Raw genomic sequence first — 16,976 nt, 5'->3', positions numbered from 1 at the left:
TGGTGACTAGATGTGCTGGAACTATTTCTTGAATTGAATCCCCCCAGTTCTACTCTTTCTGGAAGGCACAAAGTTGGCAGAAGCTGTGCTGTTAGATCACTCATGCTGGATAGTAGCTACTATGCTAGATTTTATTAAGCTAGCATTCCTGGTTAAAATGCCATTAAAATCAAGAATTTGTAAGGTGATAACATTACCTGTTCTAAGATTCTCTCTACCCTGCACTGCTTTAATTAGCTCCTGCGCGAACTGCACTGGCTCCCAGTGGTCTTCCGGGTGCGCTTCAAGGTGTTGGTTACCACCTTTAAAGCGCTCCATGGCATAGGACCTAGTTATCTTCGAGACCACCTGCTGCTACCGACAACCTCCCATCGACCCGTGCGCTCCCACAGAGGGCCTCCTCAGGGTGCCATCAGCCAAACAATGTAGGCTGGTGACCCCCCAGGGGGAGGGCCTTCTCTGTGGGGGCACCTACCCTATGGAATCAGCTGCCCCCTGAGATAAGGAGAATCCAAGACCTCGGTGCCTTCCGCCTTGCCCTTAAAACTTTCTTTTTTTATCAAGCCGGGCTGGCTTAACATATTTTTAAATTTTTAATTTTTAATTGGTTTGTCATTTTAAACTGGGGCCAAATTAATATATATTCTTTTAATTGTTCTTAATGTTTGTATTGTATGTTTTTATCTGGCTGTACACCGCCCTGAGTCCCTTGGGAGAAGGTGCGGTATATAAATTTGAAATAAAATAAAATAAATAAAAAATAAATTAATCTACAGCCCAGTGAATTCTGAAAACAAATCTTAACAATTTTATTTCATTGACTTTTATTTAAATAAACCATTAATATTTAAATTGTAAACGTATTTTTCTACCACCTTTTCTTTTCCAACAAAGTTTGTAAAATGTTATCATGCTTTATGATGTTTATCAGCATTTAGAACATTTAGAAGGTTAAAATAAAAAAAATAACTGACCATATTGAATCTCTCTCCACACAGCAATCATACTGGAGGTCCCATGTGAGCAGAGAATGTGCCCGTGGACAAGGGATCATTTAAACTATAGCTCTTACCCTGTTACATTGCACTCACAGATCTGAATCTCCTTACCACAGAAAAATAACACAGAAATTCTGATCTCTTCTATGTAGTTACTATCAGCATTTCTGAACATAGCTAAATTCTCTTACACTAATTGTAAAGTTAGGCTACCATTGATGATCCCACCATTAATTCTAATAGCCATTATGTTTTGTTTTGCTTTGTTCTATTTTATTTTAATGTTTTAATTTCTATTTTAGTCTGTAGCCGTAATAAAAGATTGAAGTGAACTGAGTTGCAAAAATAGAGGTTTGTCATCAGGATTTTACTTGGATTTAAAATCTCCAACTAAAATGAAAGTCACATTTAGAAATGTAAAGGTTAAGTGGAGGATTACAAAATCCTGTAATCACCCTAAGGAAGTTTTGATCTGATAAATCATTCAATGCAGGGAGATTAAACATTAGAATAGTAAGGGCTGAATTTTACTCTTTAGAAATAGACAGGAAATTAAATATTGTGACTGAAATAACTGCTAGAAGTGTGGATGAATTCAAAGTGGTTATGCCATCAAATGTACAACCTTTAAGCTAGATGTTTTGAACAAGAATGGAATGAAACTGGTCAAAACCAATGATTCTTCTTCTATAGTTTTCTATAAGATTATGTTATACAGTGGTGAAAGTGGGTTAATTCCATTTCAAGTATCAATTATACTCCAGATTTTGTGTAAAGCATAAAAGTGAAATTTAAACATTCAAAGGGCTCCTGGTATGGAGCTTAAAATAAAAGTCAACTATGCAACTGAGTTTTCTTCCCAAGAACTTAGAAGCACAACTTAAAAGTTCAAACCTTAAATATAGATTATAGATATCTAGATAGATAGATAGAATTTTGTTTGCAAACAAATTCACTTCTAGTTTGTGCACTATTTTCTTTCTCAGAAACAAATAAAATATATCCATATATTTGTTCTCAAAAATACTTTATTTATATACCTAATATATCCATAACATGATCAAAAATACATTTCACATTTTAATAAAAAGATTTATAATATTCTCTTCATTTACAAAGAAAACAAACCTAGAGCTATGACTAGAAAATTTACGCTGTGACATTTATTTATGAGGAACAATGGAGAAAAGATAATATTTCTTTTTGAAAAATGGAGTTTATTTTTTAAAACATGTATTCGGCTCCTCATGTTCCAGTTTCAATAATGAAACAGGATACTGTACAAGCAACATTCAGAATAGTTTCTCAAAAGACAATCAAGGTGACAAGTTCAAAACCAATAAGGATTTTAAAACTTCAAATATAAACTAGTTGGTATCAATGCAAAGCCTTCTTTCAAAATAGACAAGTCAACATGGAACAATTGCTCTGTCCAATACCATTTTTCAAAAATTGGATGATGAAATTTTACTCATTCACTCACTCATAAGGTAAAGGTTCCCCTTGCACATACGTGCTAGTTGTTCCCAACTCTAGGGGGCGGTGCTTATCTCCGTTTCAAAGCCAAAGAGCCAGCGCTGTCCGAAGACCTCTCTAGTCATGTGGCCAGCATGAGTAAACACCAAAGGCGCACAGAACGCTGTTACCTTCCCACCAAAGGTGGTCCCTATTTTTCTACTTGCATTTTTTATGTGCTTTCGAACTGCTAGGTTGGTAGAAGCTAGGACAATTAACGGGAGCTCATCCCATTATGCAGCACTAGGGATTCAAACTGCTGAACTGCTGACCTTTTGATCGACAAGCTCAGTGTCTGAGCCACTGCGTCCATTCTTCATTCACCCATACTAAATACCTAATTCCTTGGGACTGAACGAGTTTCAATCTTGTTTATGATAAATTAACAACCTAATTTGCTTCAGGAACAATGTAGCAGCAGTCATTGTTGGTATTACATAAAAAGAGCCTTTACCATCAACCTATAGTACTGTACTCTTTACTGACAGGAAAAACATAATTTAAAAGTAACTGCTATTGTAATATAATGTCACTTTCTTCTAAATCTGGAATGGAAGGTTAAACGCCATAATTACTATTTGTTAATACAGTAACTGAACTACTGATCTGTGAATTCTTACAAAAACAGCTGTCAATAAGAATGCATACTGTTTTATTGGAGGCTAGAAAAACTGACTTTGCAGCTATTATAAAAACTATGTAACATTTCTCAAGAATTCCATAAGGTACTCAATATAATTTTTATTATGCTACAATTGGGATTGTAAAACAATTACCAAGCATCTGGCAGACTGAAAGGTAAGTCAACTGATGCATCACTACCTACAGAGGCACTCTTTATTTTATAGCATATCAATATAGTACACCCACAATTTCACATTTATCTTTTGCTCTCTTCTAGGAATTTACCATAATTTAGGGCAGAGACTTGGGAAAAAGCCTGTCTTCTAAAATTCTTTAACGTTGAAAACAGAACACTATACAATGGTACCTTGGTACTCAGCTGCTTTGAAACTCATCGAATTTGGTACTCAATGCATTCTGATGAAAAACTTTTGTCCTGGTACTTGTTTGTTTGGGACTCAACACACAAGGTGTCAGTTGCCTCATGATTCACTAACTTTTCCAGCCAAAACAAAGGGTGATCCGTGATAGTCCTTGCCCTGTGCACATCCCCTTGCAGTCTTATCTTAGTTTCTGTGGTCATTTTGTATATTTTTGCATGTTTTTTCCTCATCAATACAGTTAAAGTGAAGTTTTTATTTTATTTAATCTATTAATTTTTAGGTTTGTTTCTCATGTAATGATATACAATCCTAGCTTTTTACATATTGCCTTAAAATGTGCATTGTTTTTGGTTTGGGAACATATTAAATTTATTGACATTATTCCTTATAGGGGAAAGAAGTTTGGGTACTCATTGCGCCTCCCAGAACCAACGAGTACCGAAGTACCACTGTATAGCTATACCACATTTCAGAAGCATATAAGGACCCTATGGCATGAATACTACAACGTTATTTCTTCTCTCCTTAAGAAAATAATGCAGTTTGCACTTTTAGAAAGCAAACAGTTACAGAAAACATAAAATGGTACAAAGAATACTGTAACTGAACTGCATTACTAACTACAAAATTGTGTGTATAAAACTATAAGAATTTGCATTCTTTCATAATAAAAACCAAACTCTTATATAAGATTTTTTTTTCTAAATGTAAACTAACAATTTTGAGGGTTTTGCAACATTCTAGAGATCAGCTTTTCCAGATTGAAATGGAGTTCATTTTGATACTGCAGATGTAATGGTGACAATTGTTTAAAGAAAGGTATTGATTGCTAACATTTCTGGCAATCATTTTTACATTACAAGCTAAAACCAATTCTAGCAAATTAGGCAACTGGATATTTTCAAAAGGGTATTCCTCCCATTTAAACTGACTTCACTTTTTATTTTTTTAAAAAATTAAAATATACTATTTAAAAGCTGAAGGTTGTATGGCAGAATCCTTGGCAAACAAGTGTATGTTTTTGTCTAGCTGAACAGAATTGTCAGGTTGATGAATTATACAAAAGCATGCAAATCTTGACTACCTATGAGAGAATGACAGATGGACAACAAAAAGCAGTGTGTGTGTGTGTTTGGTGGGGGGGAATGCCTATCTCTTACCTGAGAAAATCAGAAAAGAATGCTAATATTTACAGTTGGTAGTAGAAAGTATCTTAGTGAAGTCAGAACATGAACGTACTGCATAACATTCTATCAAACACTTGTGCAGTTATGTGAACTTTCTGAAACTGTTAATCCCTGAAAACTAGTTTTCCTGGTCCTTTATTTGTTAATCCAAGCTTATTTTAAAATATTAAATCTTATTTTACGAGGGATTTATACTATACTGATATCACAGGTATTTGTTATCAGCAGGAATGAGAGCAATGGATCCAGTTTCAGTGAAATTAAAACGAAGTTCAGAGGGGACAGTACACAGAAATAATAAGCATTTTGAAATAAGCATTGTGAACTCTCCTAATCAAAAACAAATTCTCTGTTCTTTTTGTGAAATATAACTTTGCAAACTTATTTCCAAAGTGGCAAAATTGCACATTGAAAATCTCAACCCACTCCTTGACAGAATCAAATATTATACAAATGGAAAATCCACCTGCAAAAGTGAAATAAGTGATTCTACATCTTATCAACAATGATAAAGATTTTGATACTGGATTTAAAAGACTTCAAGGTTTGCATCAAAAATTATGCAAGCCTATCCTTCTCACATAACAGGACTCTTAGTTCATTTCGAATCTGTTTCCCAATGCTTATTCCAAAACTCTAAAATAATTTTAGAGGATGCATTGGGAATACAAGAGAAAACATGTCATTCCACCAGTGAAATGGCACTGGTGAAAGCTTCCCAAAGTGACCACATTTTATGACAACAAAAGATGCTATCTTATTCACATGAAAGGCCACAGGCAGTTTTCACAGGTTTCAGTATATTAGAAATTCCAGTGCAGATCTATTCTTATGTACTTCATATCTTTGATTACAGTGACAAAGAAGTGTAATGTGTAACCCAAATAATCATCACTAATGAACTTCCTGTTTACTCCACTTTTATCATTCACATGGCTAATAAAGAGAACACCTGGCTACTGCATTGTTTAGGCCAAACAAGATGGGTTGGTGATGAAAACAAAATACTGCAACATATGAATATATTAAAACTTTTTTTTTCATATTATACATCATTTCTACTTCTTCTTCTTCTCCTGCGCACAGCGAGGACAGTACCTAAAAAAAGAGAAGCATTATATTTAGCCCTATGCACTTCTATGAAACCACTGTTATTTGACAAAGGAATAAATTGATTTATGAATATATTAGCACAAAGACCACTGGAGGTCCCATGTACCCTATTAATATTATCAGAGACATATTCACTTCACCTATTTTCATTCATTCATTCAATACACATATCTCTGTATGTTGGCCTAAACGTCCTAGACCTACATAAGATATGTACAGTATATTACATGTGTGGATATGTAGTTTTTTTAATTTGCCAATTTAAATTTGCAAATATGCAAATGTATAAATCCTAAAATATAAGTCTCACAGATTTCAATGATATTTGCAAATAAAGGAATAGTAATTTCTTCATACAGCAATTTGCTAAATACATTCCTAAATTCAGTGGAATATGTTTCCCAACAAATATGCTTACAGTAATTGCATCAGACCACTTTTCCCTAAATTGGTATCTGACAGATACGTTGAGACTATAATTTCCAGCACATTCAGAAGGTTGCTAGATTGAGGAAGGGTTGCCTTATATTATAAACTCAAATATCAAAGGATAGCTCTTCCACAATAATTTAGAAAGCACTGAATCAAATATAGCTTGGTAACAGTATTTTCAACCTTCTTGGAACAAATGATCTATAAAGAAATAAACAAAAAGTAAACAATTCATGGTACATACCATTTTCCTTTGGGTTTGGTCGTGAGATCCACACAAGCAAAGTGAAACCATTCAATTGGACACTATATTTGGGGTTGAAAAAAAGATGAATGGCATTATGTTTTCTTCATCAGTCTTATGAGCAACATGAGTTTGGCTACCTAGTCCTTCCATATCATATGCAGAATAGGAAATTTTATTACAATATTCTTTCTTGCAAAATGCTTACATTGTAGAATTACACGGCTTATTCTTTACAGCAAAGGAAACAGGAGTGTATTATCTGATAATATATTCATGATTTCATAGTAATATGTATTCTGTGTGTTTGTGAGAGCTATCTAGTATAAAATATGGAGCAATGATATATGGAGAATGTTAATGTGCAGATTTTTTTCAAATTAAAAAATACAATTGAACTTTTCCAAAATTGTGTACAAAGAAAGTCTGCAGAAATTCTCCACGGTGTTACTATGACTGTGATTTTTTTTTTGCTTTGCATCTTCTTTTTTTTTCCTTTAAACTTATACATCAGTGTAATTTTAAATAGCTACTGCAGTGCTGCTTTTTCCACATTTGCAATACAAATTCTTGCAAAATAAATTGTATTTTCTGAAAGGGTACAAAATGACTCAATATTCCAACACTCTGCAAGAACTAGGGATGGGTTTGTGATTTTATGAAGAATCCTATATTGGACTGGCAGTTGTTTTTGCTTTAGACAGCAAATTTGAACTCATAGTACAAATGGATAGCATTTGTCATACTTTGGTTTATTTCAATACTCACATCGGGGTTGTCACACCCAATCATTTCTCCGTAAGATACTTGATGGCACAAGCAGTACGTAGGTTCATTGGGATCCACTGGCATGTCCAAGACATCAGAAGGGTGAACCGACAGGATGGTATCAGCTAATTCAGATCTGCTATGGTATAAATTCAATGGAACTGGGTGAATGTCAGTGACTCAGTAATTCAGAAGGTTTAAGAATTTGTCATTAACTAGAAGAGGTTCAAAAACTGAATTAAAGTTTTGCCAAACTCACTCTATTGCATTTTTAAAAAATCAACAAACATCCTTAATGAATTACGAGAATGCTGTACATCCTATATCATGATTTCAGCAAAACATCTGACAAAGTATTCCATGATATTCTGATAAGCATGTTGGCAAGATCTGGATGGTTGACAATTAAGTGATCAATATCCCTTCTATTTCTCAACATTTTTATTAATGACTTGAAAGAAAAGATGAGAATATGCTTAACAAGCCTGCAGAATAGTACAAGTAGTCCTTACATCCATTTGTTTAGTGACCATTCAAAGTTAGAACGGCACTGAAAAAAGTGACTTATGATTGTTTTTCACATTTACAACTATTGTAGCATCCCCATGGTCATATGATCAAAATTCAGATGCTTGGCAACTGAGTTATGATAGTTGCCGTGTCCTCGGGTCATGTGATCACTTTTGCGACCTTCTGACAAGCACAGTCAATGGAAAGCAACCCAGATTCAGTTGCTAAATTAATAACTGCAGTGATTGACTTAACAACTGTGGCAGGAAAAGTTGTAAAATGGGGCAAAACTCACTTAACTGTCTCACTTAACATCATAAATTTTAGGCTCAGTTGTGGTCATAAGTATAGGACTACCTGTATTATTAACGTCTCAAAGCCAGAAATAAAATTTAACACAATATTAATAAACAAGAAAGAGATACTGCAATGGGTTCAGAAAGGCTATGAGAATGATCAAAGGGCTGGAAAGTAAATTATATGAAGAGAGACTATTTCTGTATGTTTTATTCTTTAGAAAAAAAGGTGAACAAGACAAGATTCTTCAAATCCCTGGAAGAACATTCCAGGATATAAATATGTACGATCTTATGTTTAAATGTTATTATCAACAGATCTTTTTCAAAGATGATACATAGCAGAAAGACACCACCATTGGGTTTTTGAATAGCTTAAACATTTTTCTGTACTGTTTTGTCTTGCTCCCGCTCATAAATTCATGTCACCCAATAAAAATATTCTCTTCCATTTTATTCACTGCAGCATAAGACAAAGAGTTATAAACCTATGGTTTTCTACTTCAATATTCATCTGCAATCATTTAGATGATGCCATTGGTTCCTTTCTGATACCTATAGTTTCATTCATAATTAAACTTACAACTTCATCTCCTTGTAGTATCCATCAGCCGCATTAAACAAGATCAGATCACCTTCATTCAGATCTATTACATAATTATCAATGTTCTTTCATTCATTCCTTAATGCTTGTTCTTTATCATTTATTCCTTGTACATTCCAAACTGCAATCTTTTATAAGCAATGGACATCACCAGACTGGCCCACAGACATTAACCTTTGCGGCTTTGGTCAAGCAAAGCTTTCACATGTTTTTAGGAATTATAGGGAAAGTATATACTAGGTTACCAGCTGAATGACTTCTCCAGGCAACCCCTGAGAACCTGTTTTTCTCCCATTTCACAACAATCCACTTGCCATGCCTCAAATGAGGCAGGTGTGGAGTCACTGTCTTTACACAGGAGTACCACCTTGTACTTGCTGCCTCCCTCTTTCTCCTAGCTCACTTGCTTCCTCTGTTCCTCTTCCTTTCAATGCACCTTCCCTTACCTCTACATCTGCTGGAAAGTACCACAGCCATGGTACTCTCTTGGCCTATTTCTCTGTGCCACATTTGAAAATACCACTTTCCTGCCAGATAGCTTTGATCTGATTTCAACTTGCCTTACCAAACTTTACCAAAGGCTGGCAGCAAAATGGAGGTCTACTATGTCTTCAACAAAAGGAAAACAAGCCATTTTGGAGTTGTGGTCAAGAGTGCAGTCTAGATGAGCACATTAATGACACGTGTCACATGAAGTATTTCCTGCTAAAGGTATGGATAATACCAATTAGTTTGGGCACATTTTGCCCATATGCTACAACTGTTATCAATGCTCAATTTTTTACCCCAAGCACATGGGAACTACTCTCTGTGAGCTAGAATATCTAAACTAGGGATTGATATTCCCAATAGCTGTTTTCTCGTCATTCTCCAACCCTTGTCCAGATTGGGTGTTTTTTTAAAAAACCCATCTGAAGCCAGCCAGAACAGAAGGCAAAAAACAAATGCAAAATGGAGTTTCCCTTCTCTCTTTTTAAGCCTACCTGGAAAGGAACTTTCTTGCTTTTGACTAGTTGTTCAGAGGTTGGGTTCCTAAGCTTTACTCATTTCTGTCCACTCTCTATAGAGAGACAGATCTAATTTGAATCATCTTGAAATCTTTTGTGTTTGAATGGGATTTTTCCTTCTTACAAAAAGCTACAATCCAAAACATACTTACCCTAGAATAGTTTCCTGGAGTCTGGAATGAAAAAGTGTTTCTACTGCAAGTTGACTTTGGGGGGAAAAAACCCAAACCCAAGAGCTCTTTCCTATAATTTGTACTAATTTCTAACCTTCGTTTTGGTTTCTTTTTCACTGGAGCATCTTCCTCTGATGTCCGCCGGCCTCGACCACGGGAAGTTTTCTTATCCTTTGGAATTCTCCCCTCTAAAATACAAGTATTTTTCATTAACTACATCGTTAAGGAAAATAGTATGATTTTGTTTTAAATGTGTGTACTAATATTATCACAGGAAGCTTTTATCCATTGCCACTTTCAATTGAGAATGCAGTTTCTCTCAAATTGTTTCAGGGACTATCACTCTCTTGGCAGCTAAGGAGTCCTGTTACAGGAAGATTGATATGTCTGGTTCAAACAACTTCTCTTCACAAAATCTGCCTAACTGAAAGCATCAATTTGAAGTACAGGTAGACCTTGACTTATGACCACAATTAAGACCAAAATTTCCATCACTAAGCAAGACAGTTGTTAAGTGAGTTTTGCTCCATTTTACAACCTTTCTTGCCACTGTTAAGTGAATCACCATAGTTAACTTAGTAGGATGGTTGTTAAGTGAGTGACTTCCCACTGATTTTGTCAAAAGGTCACAAAAGGTGATCACATGACCTCAGGATACTGCAATTGTCATAAATATGAGCCAAATGGTAAACAACCAAATTTGATCATGTGACCATGGGGATGCTGCAAGTCTTAAGTATGAAAAACAATCAGAAGTCACTCTTTCCAGTGCCATTGTAATTTTGAATAGTCCCTAAACAAATGGTCTTAAGTCAAGGACTATCTGTACCAAAGCAGATGTGTCAAATCTGAAAAATTGCATCTCTGGATCTTTCTCATTTTTTTCTCCCAAGAACAATTTATCCCATAAATCATGTTTGGTCACATAATAGTCTTTTCTTTCTCCATTCCCATATTTGAGTATGTAAATATATCATCAATCATACACTTCCTCATATTACGAACTTCCCCATATACAAATATGGGTACACACTTCAAGGACCAAGTTTGTTGGCTGAGGCTGATTAAAAAGTTAATTCAAGTTCTAGAGACTGTATCATATTAGTCATAATATCCATACTTTTTAAGTTTTGTGTCACAGGACTTTCAAAATCACTGCCTTCCAATTTATCCTTCAGATCAGCTTCAAATCGGGCAAGGTCAGCATCTAGCCGTCGAATGTGCTTGTCCACCTGAAACAGAGACAGATACACCACAGAGCTGAAGAAAACAAATTTTCTTAAATAGTATTTTAATTAAAAATCAGACTGTTTTTCTGTAATAAAATATTAAATAGAAGTTTGGGTCTACATGTTTAGAAGGTAAAATAAGACTAGGTTTAAAGTACAAGGAAGCAGATTTTGGTTGGATGTCAGGGAGAATTTCCTAATCATAATAGCTGTTTAACAACAGAACTGTCTCAAGGGACAGCATACTCTCCTTCACTGCAAGGATATAAACATAGCCTGAATGGCCATCTGATGTTATCAGTGTTATTAGTGTAAGGGATTCTTACACTAGATGATTAATAATGTCCTTCCAACCAGTATATATTATTTTTTTAATTAAGCATTTTTAAGAAAAGGAAAAACAGGAAGAGAGAAAAAGAAAGCATCAAATAGATTAATAATTTATAAACAATATAAAACTAGGTCACATTTTTCAATATTTCATTAATTTTAAATAACTGAATATACAATATTCATATATTGTATATATTTTTATAATTTTATAAACCACAGAAAAATATTTGTATGTCTTTCCTCATTTACTAATGCAGCTAGCAGGCACACTAAATTTGGCTGCTTGCTAGCTGTTCTGAAACTTCATAGCAGTAATAAAACATATGTGGTGGTTACAATTCTTTTTTTCCAGACATCATTGGAAACATTTTTCTATAAGTGCAGAAACAAGGGAACGTTATCATAAGAATGGCACTTCTTTTTATTAAGCAGAATAAGTTATGTCTCAATGTCAAATGTGTACAATATAGTTATTCTAGCTGTCAATAAGCCAGGCCAAAAATCACGACTTAATACAATGTGTGAGTACCAATTCTTTCAAAGCTGTTAATATATTCTTCAATGAAATTCTAATCCACTCCAGAAATATGGATGAAGAAACAATTTTGATAAATGTATTTCTGACAAATATAGTTACTTGTCAGGCACATTCACTCTAGACTTCACATTTTTTACTATTTCTTCATTCTGCAAAAGATTAAATGAAGAAATAGTACAATCTTATACACAATCCCTGAATCAGAAAATTTATAATGATAGGTGTTAGCTGAAGTCCAGCACAGCATCTCCATTTGTCAGTTAACAGTTACTAAATATTAAAAAAAAAGTTGCCACCTAAAAGACAAGCTAAAACGTTAGATAAGAAATGTCATAAACATATTAGTCTTCTGCAGTATCATTGCTCTATTATTTAATCTTACCATCTCATAGGTCTGCATGGCCAATTGCACTTTGTCATCACTATACTCTTTGCATTTTGTATAAGCATTTTGGATCTTCTGCAAGATTTCTACTCGTTGCTCTGATGACAGATCCCGCACCGTTGAAATATATTGTGCAGCAAGACTATCAATTTCTGCTTTCTTGTCTGAAGGATAATGAGAAACAGTATAAGTATAAAACTGAAACTGCAATCCAAACTTCATCATACCAAAAAGCCTCAAATTGTCTAAATAGAGAAATAAGAAAATGTATTTCAATGCTGTAGTTAGGAGTTCATTTACCAGGGGATGTTTTACTAATTTGATTTGGATTTATTTTCACATAAACACAGTAAGTATCTAGTAGTATTTTATAACTGAAATGTTTCAAGAACCATACAAAATAAAACTTATTTATTTTAAATACAAATATATTTATTTTAAAATATAGGATGGAAATCCCAACCCTAAAATGTCATTTTAAAAGTCTTTAGCACTGCAATTTCTAAAATTTCAGTATCTCAATCTCCAATGAATTTACTTCACCCACAAACTCACTGGCAACCATCTATCACAAAATCTTTAAGCATACTACCAGATGGATGGAGCCTATTACTGGATATCTCATATGTGATTTGGGATGCTAAGCAAACACTAGCATTAGAAGAGAGCTAAACAAAATATCTCACTTTGCCTCAAAAAAACAGCTAGTTAATGAAAGACTAATGTATTATTTGACTCTCTGAATGTAAATGGCTAGAATAATAATTCTGAGGATTGAAACATTAAATTTCTGCTGGTAGAAGGAAACATCCCTTTGTATTCAGACCTCTGAAATAGTTTGATTTAAACAACATTTTTCCAACAATATCTTATAAATGTAAATACAGTACTTGTTTCCCATATGCAAGCAGAGGACCAAAGTCAAAGAAATGGGCTACTTCTAATATATGTTTTGCTAATGAATAGCACTGCAGCACCAGACATGTACTGTTTGTCCTTTAAAACATGTCATATACAAAAATAAAATATTCAATAATTTGATTCTTATCACTAGTTATTGTCAAGAGGAGGAAAATAATATTGTTTGACTTTTTGTTTAAAAATATATGGCAAGTCCTTAAACTTATCTTCTCAGATATACATTACATCAAAAATGGGAAATCTTTCTTTCTATTAAAGGCTATATTGCTTAGGAGCAAAATGAGAAATATATTGCTTTGAAGGTAACGTGAAAGATATGGCTTAAAAAAATCAGTGAATGGGGCTAGAACCAAAAGTACATAAGTCATTCTTTTTCTAATGCCTTTTTTTCTCTCATTCTCTTTCTGATACTTTTCAACTCTCTTCCAAGAATAAAGTGTGGGAGAGGATGTGTATCTCTTACCATGATTCTGAACTGATCTCTTGCGAAGAGCTTTTTAAATTAGACCAAAGGCTACATATGATCCTAAACTATCAGTTATATCCCTGTATTATCTGAAAAAGATCTGAGAGTTAGTATACTTGAATATACCTTCTGTTCTCTGATCCAGTTCACGCATAAGTTGGAAGTTTCTCTGTAATTCACAGGGCAGGTTTTCAATGCCTGAAAAAGAGAAAGACTGAATTCTTTTCATATCACAAACCTATTTAAATTAAATTTCTGACCACAAACAGTTTGTAACTATCATTATGATATCTTCCCACCACAGATCATTCCCAGTTGCATATGCTGCTTGGTTTCATGGGTCCCAGTGCCTAAGGTTGGAAAACAAATATTGCTAGAGCTCAAAATACTTTAAAATCTCCAAATGGGAATTAAAAGTGGTAATTGTAGCTCATAAACACTGCTCACTTCACTAGTTCTGTTCACTAATATTCTTGCTGTCTCTGAATGTTCTGTTATCAGAAGATATTAGCAGGGGAAAAAAGGCAAAAAAGCTAAAGTTGCAGCAATGTTACCATGCCATTTCCCTGTTTTCTACAATATTATGAATAATGGCAGAAGATATTGCTCAGAAGTCTTTCACCAACTTTATTTCTATCATCAGCATGTATAATATATTTTTGGCACAGAATGTATGCCTTTTCCATTATGATAAAACATTTTCTGTACATTTGATGTCTCTGACACTTTACATTCTAATCCTATGGACCCTTTATCAATGCTGTTGGGTATCTGAGAGAATTCCTTATCCTCACAGTGGTCCGTCCATCTCACCAGCCTACTGTATTACTGAGTAAGGGGGGTCTGAATGCGGTCTTCTATTGGAAAATGCATTAAAACCTTCTATGTGAATGATCTGTTATATGGAAGAGGAGAATAAGAGATCAGCAACATGCAAGGCTCCAATTCTTCTGTTGCAAGACCACTCATCCCATCCAGCCATGGGAATTTGTTGTTTCATAGACATTTCTGTTCTTGCTGCTGAAGAGAAAAAAATATCAATAATGCCACTTCTTTCTTTTCTTCTTTCTTTTGTAATGAAACTATTGATCTTGTAGAGCAGCTCTTCCAAGAAGTTGATATTCCCATGTATTGTATCTACAAATAGGCTGCCAGTGACAACATGGTTCCTTACTTTCTTTAGCTCCTCTGTCAAATCCAATATTTTGCTTGCTTCTAAGGAAGTATCTTCAGCTTATTAAATGAATCTACTTATTTTTGTGATACTTCACTCATTGCCCAGCTGATTCCTGGGTTCTGCTTTGCTGCCTTTTACTAATAAAAATGTGAGTTTCAGAGAATTTGATGTACTGTACGTTATTTCAGCTGCTTGCTCAAAGTTGTATCTCCCTGCCACCCATCTTTCATCTCAGTTTTCATGTAATAAAACAATCATTTCCTTGGAAAAATTAAAAAATGACCAATATAATAAGCTGATAGACTACTTAGTCTCAACCCTAGTTCAGTGCATATTCAGGGCTGGAGAAAAGCAGAACACAACATCTTTTGTGTTGCAAGCACAGTTTTCCAGAGCCCTAGGCTAACCAATCACTTAACATAACTTTTGATACTTTTTATACAGTATAGGCAGCAGTAGATCCCTTGCTACAGAAAGGAGGTACAAAGACAGATTTGGGGGGGGGGGGGGGGGCATTTCCATTTCTTCAAAACTTCTCCCCTGATCTTTTCTAGTGCAATAAGTCAGTATCAGCAATCCCCAAACCAAGTTCAGAGAACTCTTAATGATGCAACATGTTAGGCCTGAGCTGTATGTATTTGTAGGGACATACTTTTCTCCAGTCAAGGATCTGAGGCATCCACATCCAAGAGGGTATATGGATAAGCCTAATAAGGGGGGGCAGAACAGATTCTCAACTCAACTTTTATACAGGTAGTCCTCGACTTACGACAACTGAGCCCAAAATTTATGTTGCTAAGTGAAACATTTGTTAAGTGAGTTTTGCCCCATTTTACAACCTTCCTTTCCCCAATTGTTAAGTGAACCACTGCAGTTGTTAATTAAGGAACATGGTTGACTTTGCAGGGATGCTGCAATGTTGTAAGTGTGAAAAACGGTCCCTTTTTTCAGCACCCTTATAACTTCCAACGGTCACTATATGAACTGTCGTAAATCGAGGACTACTGTAGATAGTGAAAGCTGGACTGTAGCAGACTTCCCTCTTTGCCTCTTGGGAGTTTTTCCTCACTGCGGTTCTGAATTCAGTAATGACAGCATTCGTTTCGACGCTTGCACAATTCTCTCGTCGGTATTGAAGGGAAGCTTTCGGTCGAACCCTTCTGAGCCAGTCAGAAGAATGCAACTTCGCTTTAAAAATCCGCGACGGCTCAATTGTTTCAAGAGAGAAATCGGTAAAAACATGGTTCGCTTTTTGCTCTTGAAACTGTTTTAAAGTAAGCAACCGCGCCGACCCGCAGCGAGGCATAAAAAGGAAATACTTTCATGGCCACGAGGTTCTTCAAAGAGAAGATGGGGGCCTGTTATAAACGGGGCGGTTACCCGGGAAAATGCTCCAAGTTTAAAGTTGAAAGTGTTTGTGTAATAAGCTTACAGGTGGCACTGACGGCGAGGAACGCCGAAGCGGCCCCTACAGGCCAAGACCATCAACTACATCCCCAGAGCCGGCTGAATGTGTTTTTCGGCGCGCGGTTAGAGGTGTGACGCAGCAAAAATACCTCTCCGGTTAGTTCCTCTCCGCACCCCCCCTCCCCTCCCCCCCACACACACCGGGGCTATGACGCAGCTGCAACAGCCGGCGAGACCACGCGGCGCTCCAAACCTCCCCAACGCCGCACTCACTCACTGTCCAGGTAGTGCTCCAAATACAAGGCCGCTGCCGCCATCTCGAGTCAGCCAACCGCCAGCCAACCGGCCGACGCCCACCTTTCAGCCGTCGCGCGCTCGGCGCTGTCACCCCAGCGCCTTCGCAATGGCCGGCCAAGCTTTCATCGCATAGTCATGAGGCGCCGCCACCGATTGGTCGCGCCGCCACCGTGCCGCCTATCAATGAGAAGGCGGGGACGAGGACTGGAAAGCCGGGAGCAGTCCGGGTACAGCTTCTCCCCCAGCGGGCGAAGTTGGCTGGATGCTGGAAAGTTTGCACGACGCGGCCCCGATGCGCGCCTTGCAAGGAAACCCAGCCTTTGCTTAATATCAAACGCGGCTTGGATGCCTAACGTTCTCGGCTCTAAG

The 16,976-nt window shown here is 36.0% G+C and overlaps 1 protein-coding gene across 5 annotated transcripts; it reads right to left on the bottom strand.

Moving 5' to 3' along the window:
- Positions 1-2,008: 2,008 nt before the first annotated feature.
- ING5 (inhibitor of growth family member 5) lies at positions 2,009-16,969 on the bottom strand. 5 transcript variants are annotated; one of them, XM_034439544.3, is made up of 8 exons: positions 16,588-16,969; positions 13,853-13,924; positions 12,337-12,503; positions 10,975-11,086; positions 9,949-10,042; positions 7,265-7,403; positions 6,497-6,558; positions 2,009-5,805 (listed from the first exon to the last, which is right to left on the bottom strand). In XM_034439544.3, exons 1-8 carry the CDS (start codon positions 16,625-16,627, stop codon positions 5,766-5,768), a joined length of 726 nt encoding a protein of 241 aa, XP_034295435.1. In that variant the 5' UTR covers positions 16,628-16,969; the 3' UTR covers positions 2,009-5,765. The 5 variants fall into 5 exon arrangements, with proteins under 5 accessions (XP_034295435.1, XP_034295436.1, XP_034295437.1 ...); XM_034439545.3 differs by having other exon boundaries at positions 7,265-7,400; XM_034439546.3 differs by having other exon boundaries at positions 16,584-16,871.
- Between the last annotated feature and the right edge of the window lie 7 nt (positions 16,970-16,976).

The sequence above is a fragment of the Pantherophis guttatus genome, chromosome 6 (genome assembly GCF_059756535.1).
Source record: "Pantherophis guttatus breed Tessera chromosome 6, ASM5975653v1, whole genome shotgun sequence".
In the NCBI taxonomy this organism is placed as follows: domain Eukaryota; kingdom Metazoa; phylum Chordata; class Lepidosauria; order Squamata; family Colubridae; genus Pantherophis; species Pantherophis guttatus.
The sequence above is the reverse complement of the archived record's forward strand: the minus strand, read 5'-3'. Positions and strand labels throughout refer to the sequence as shown.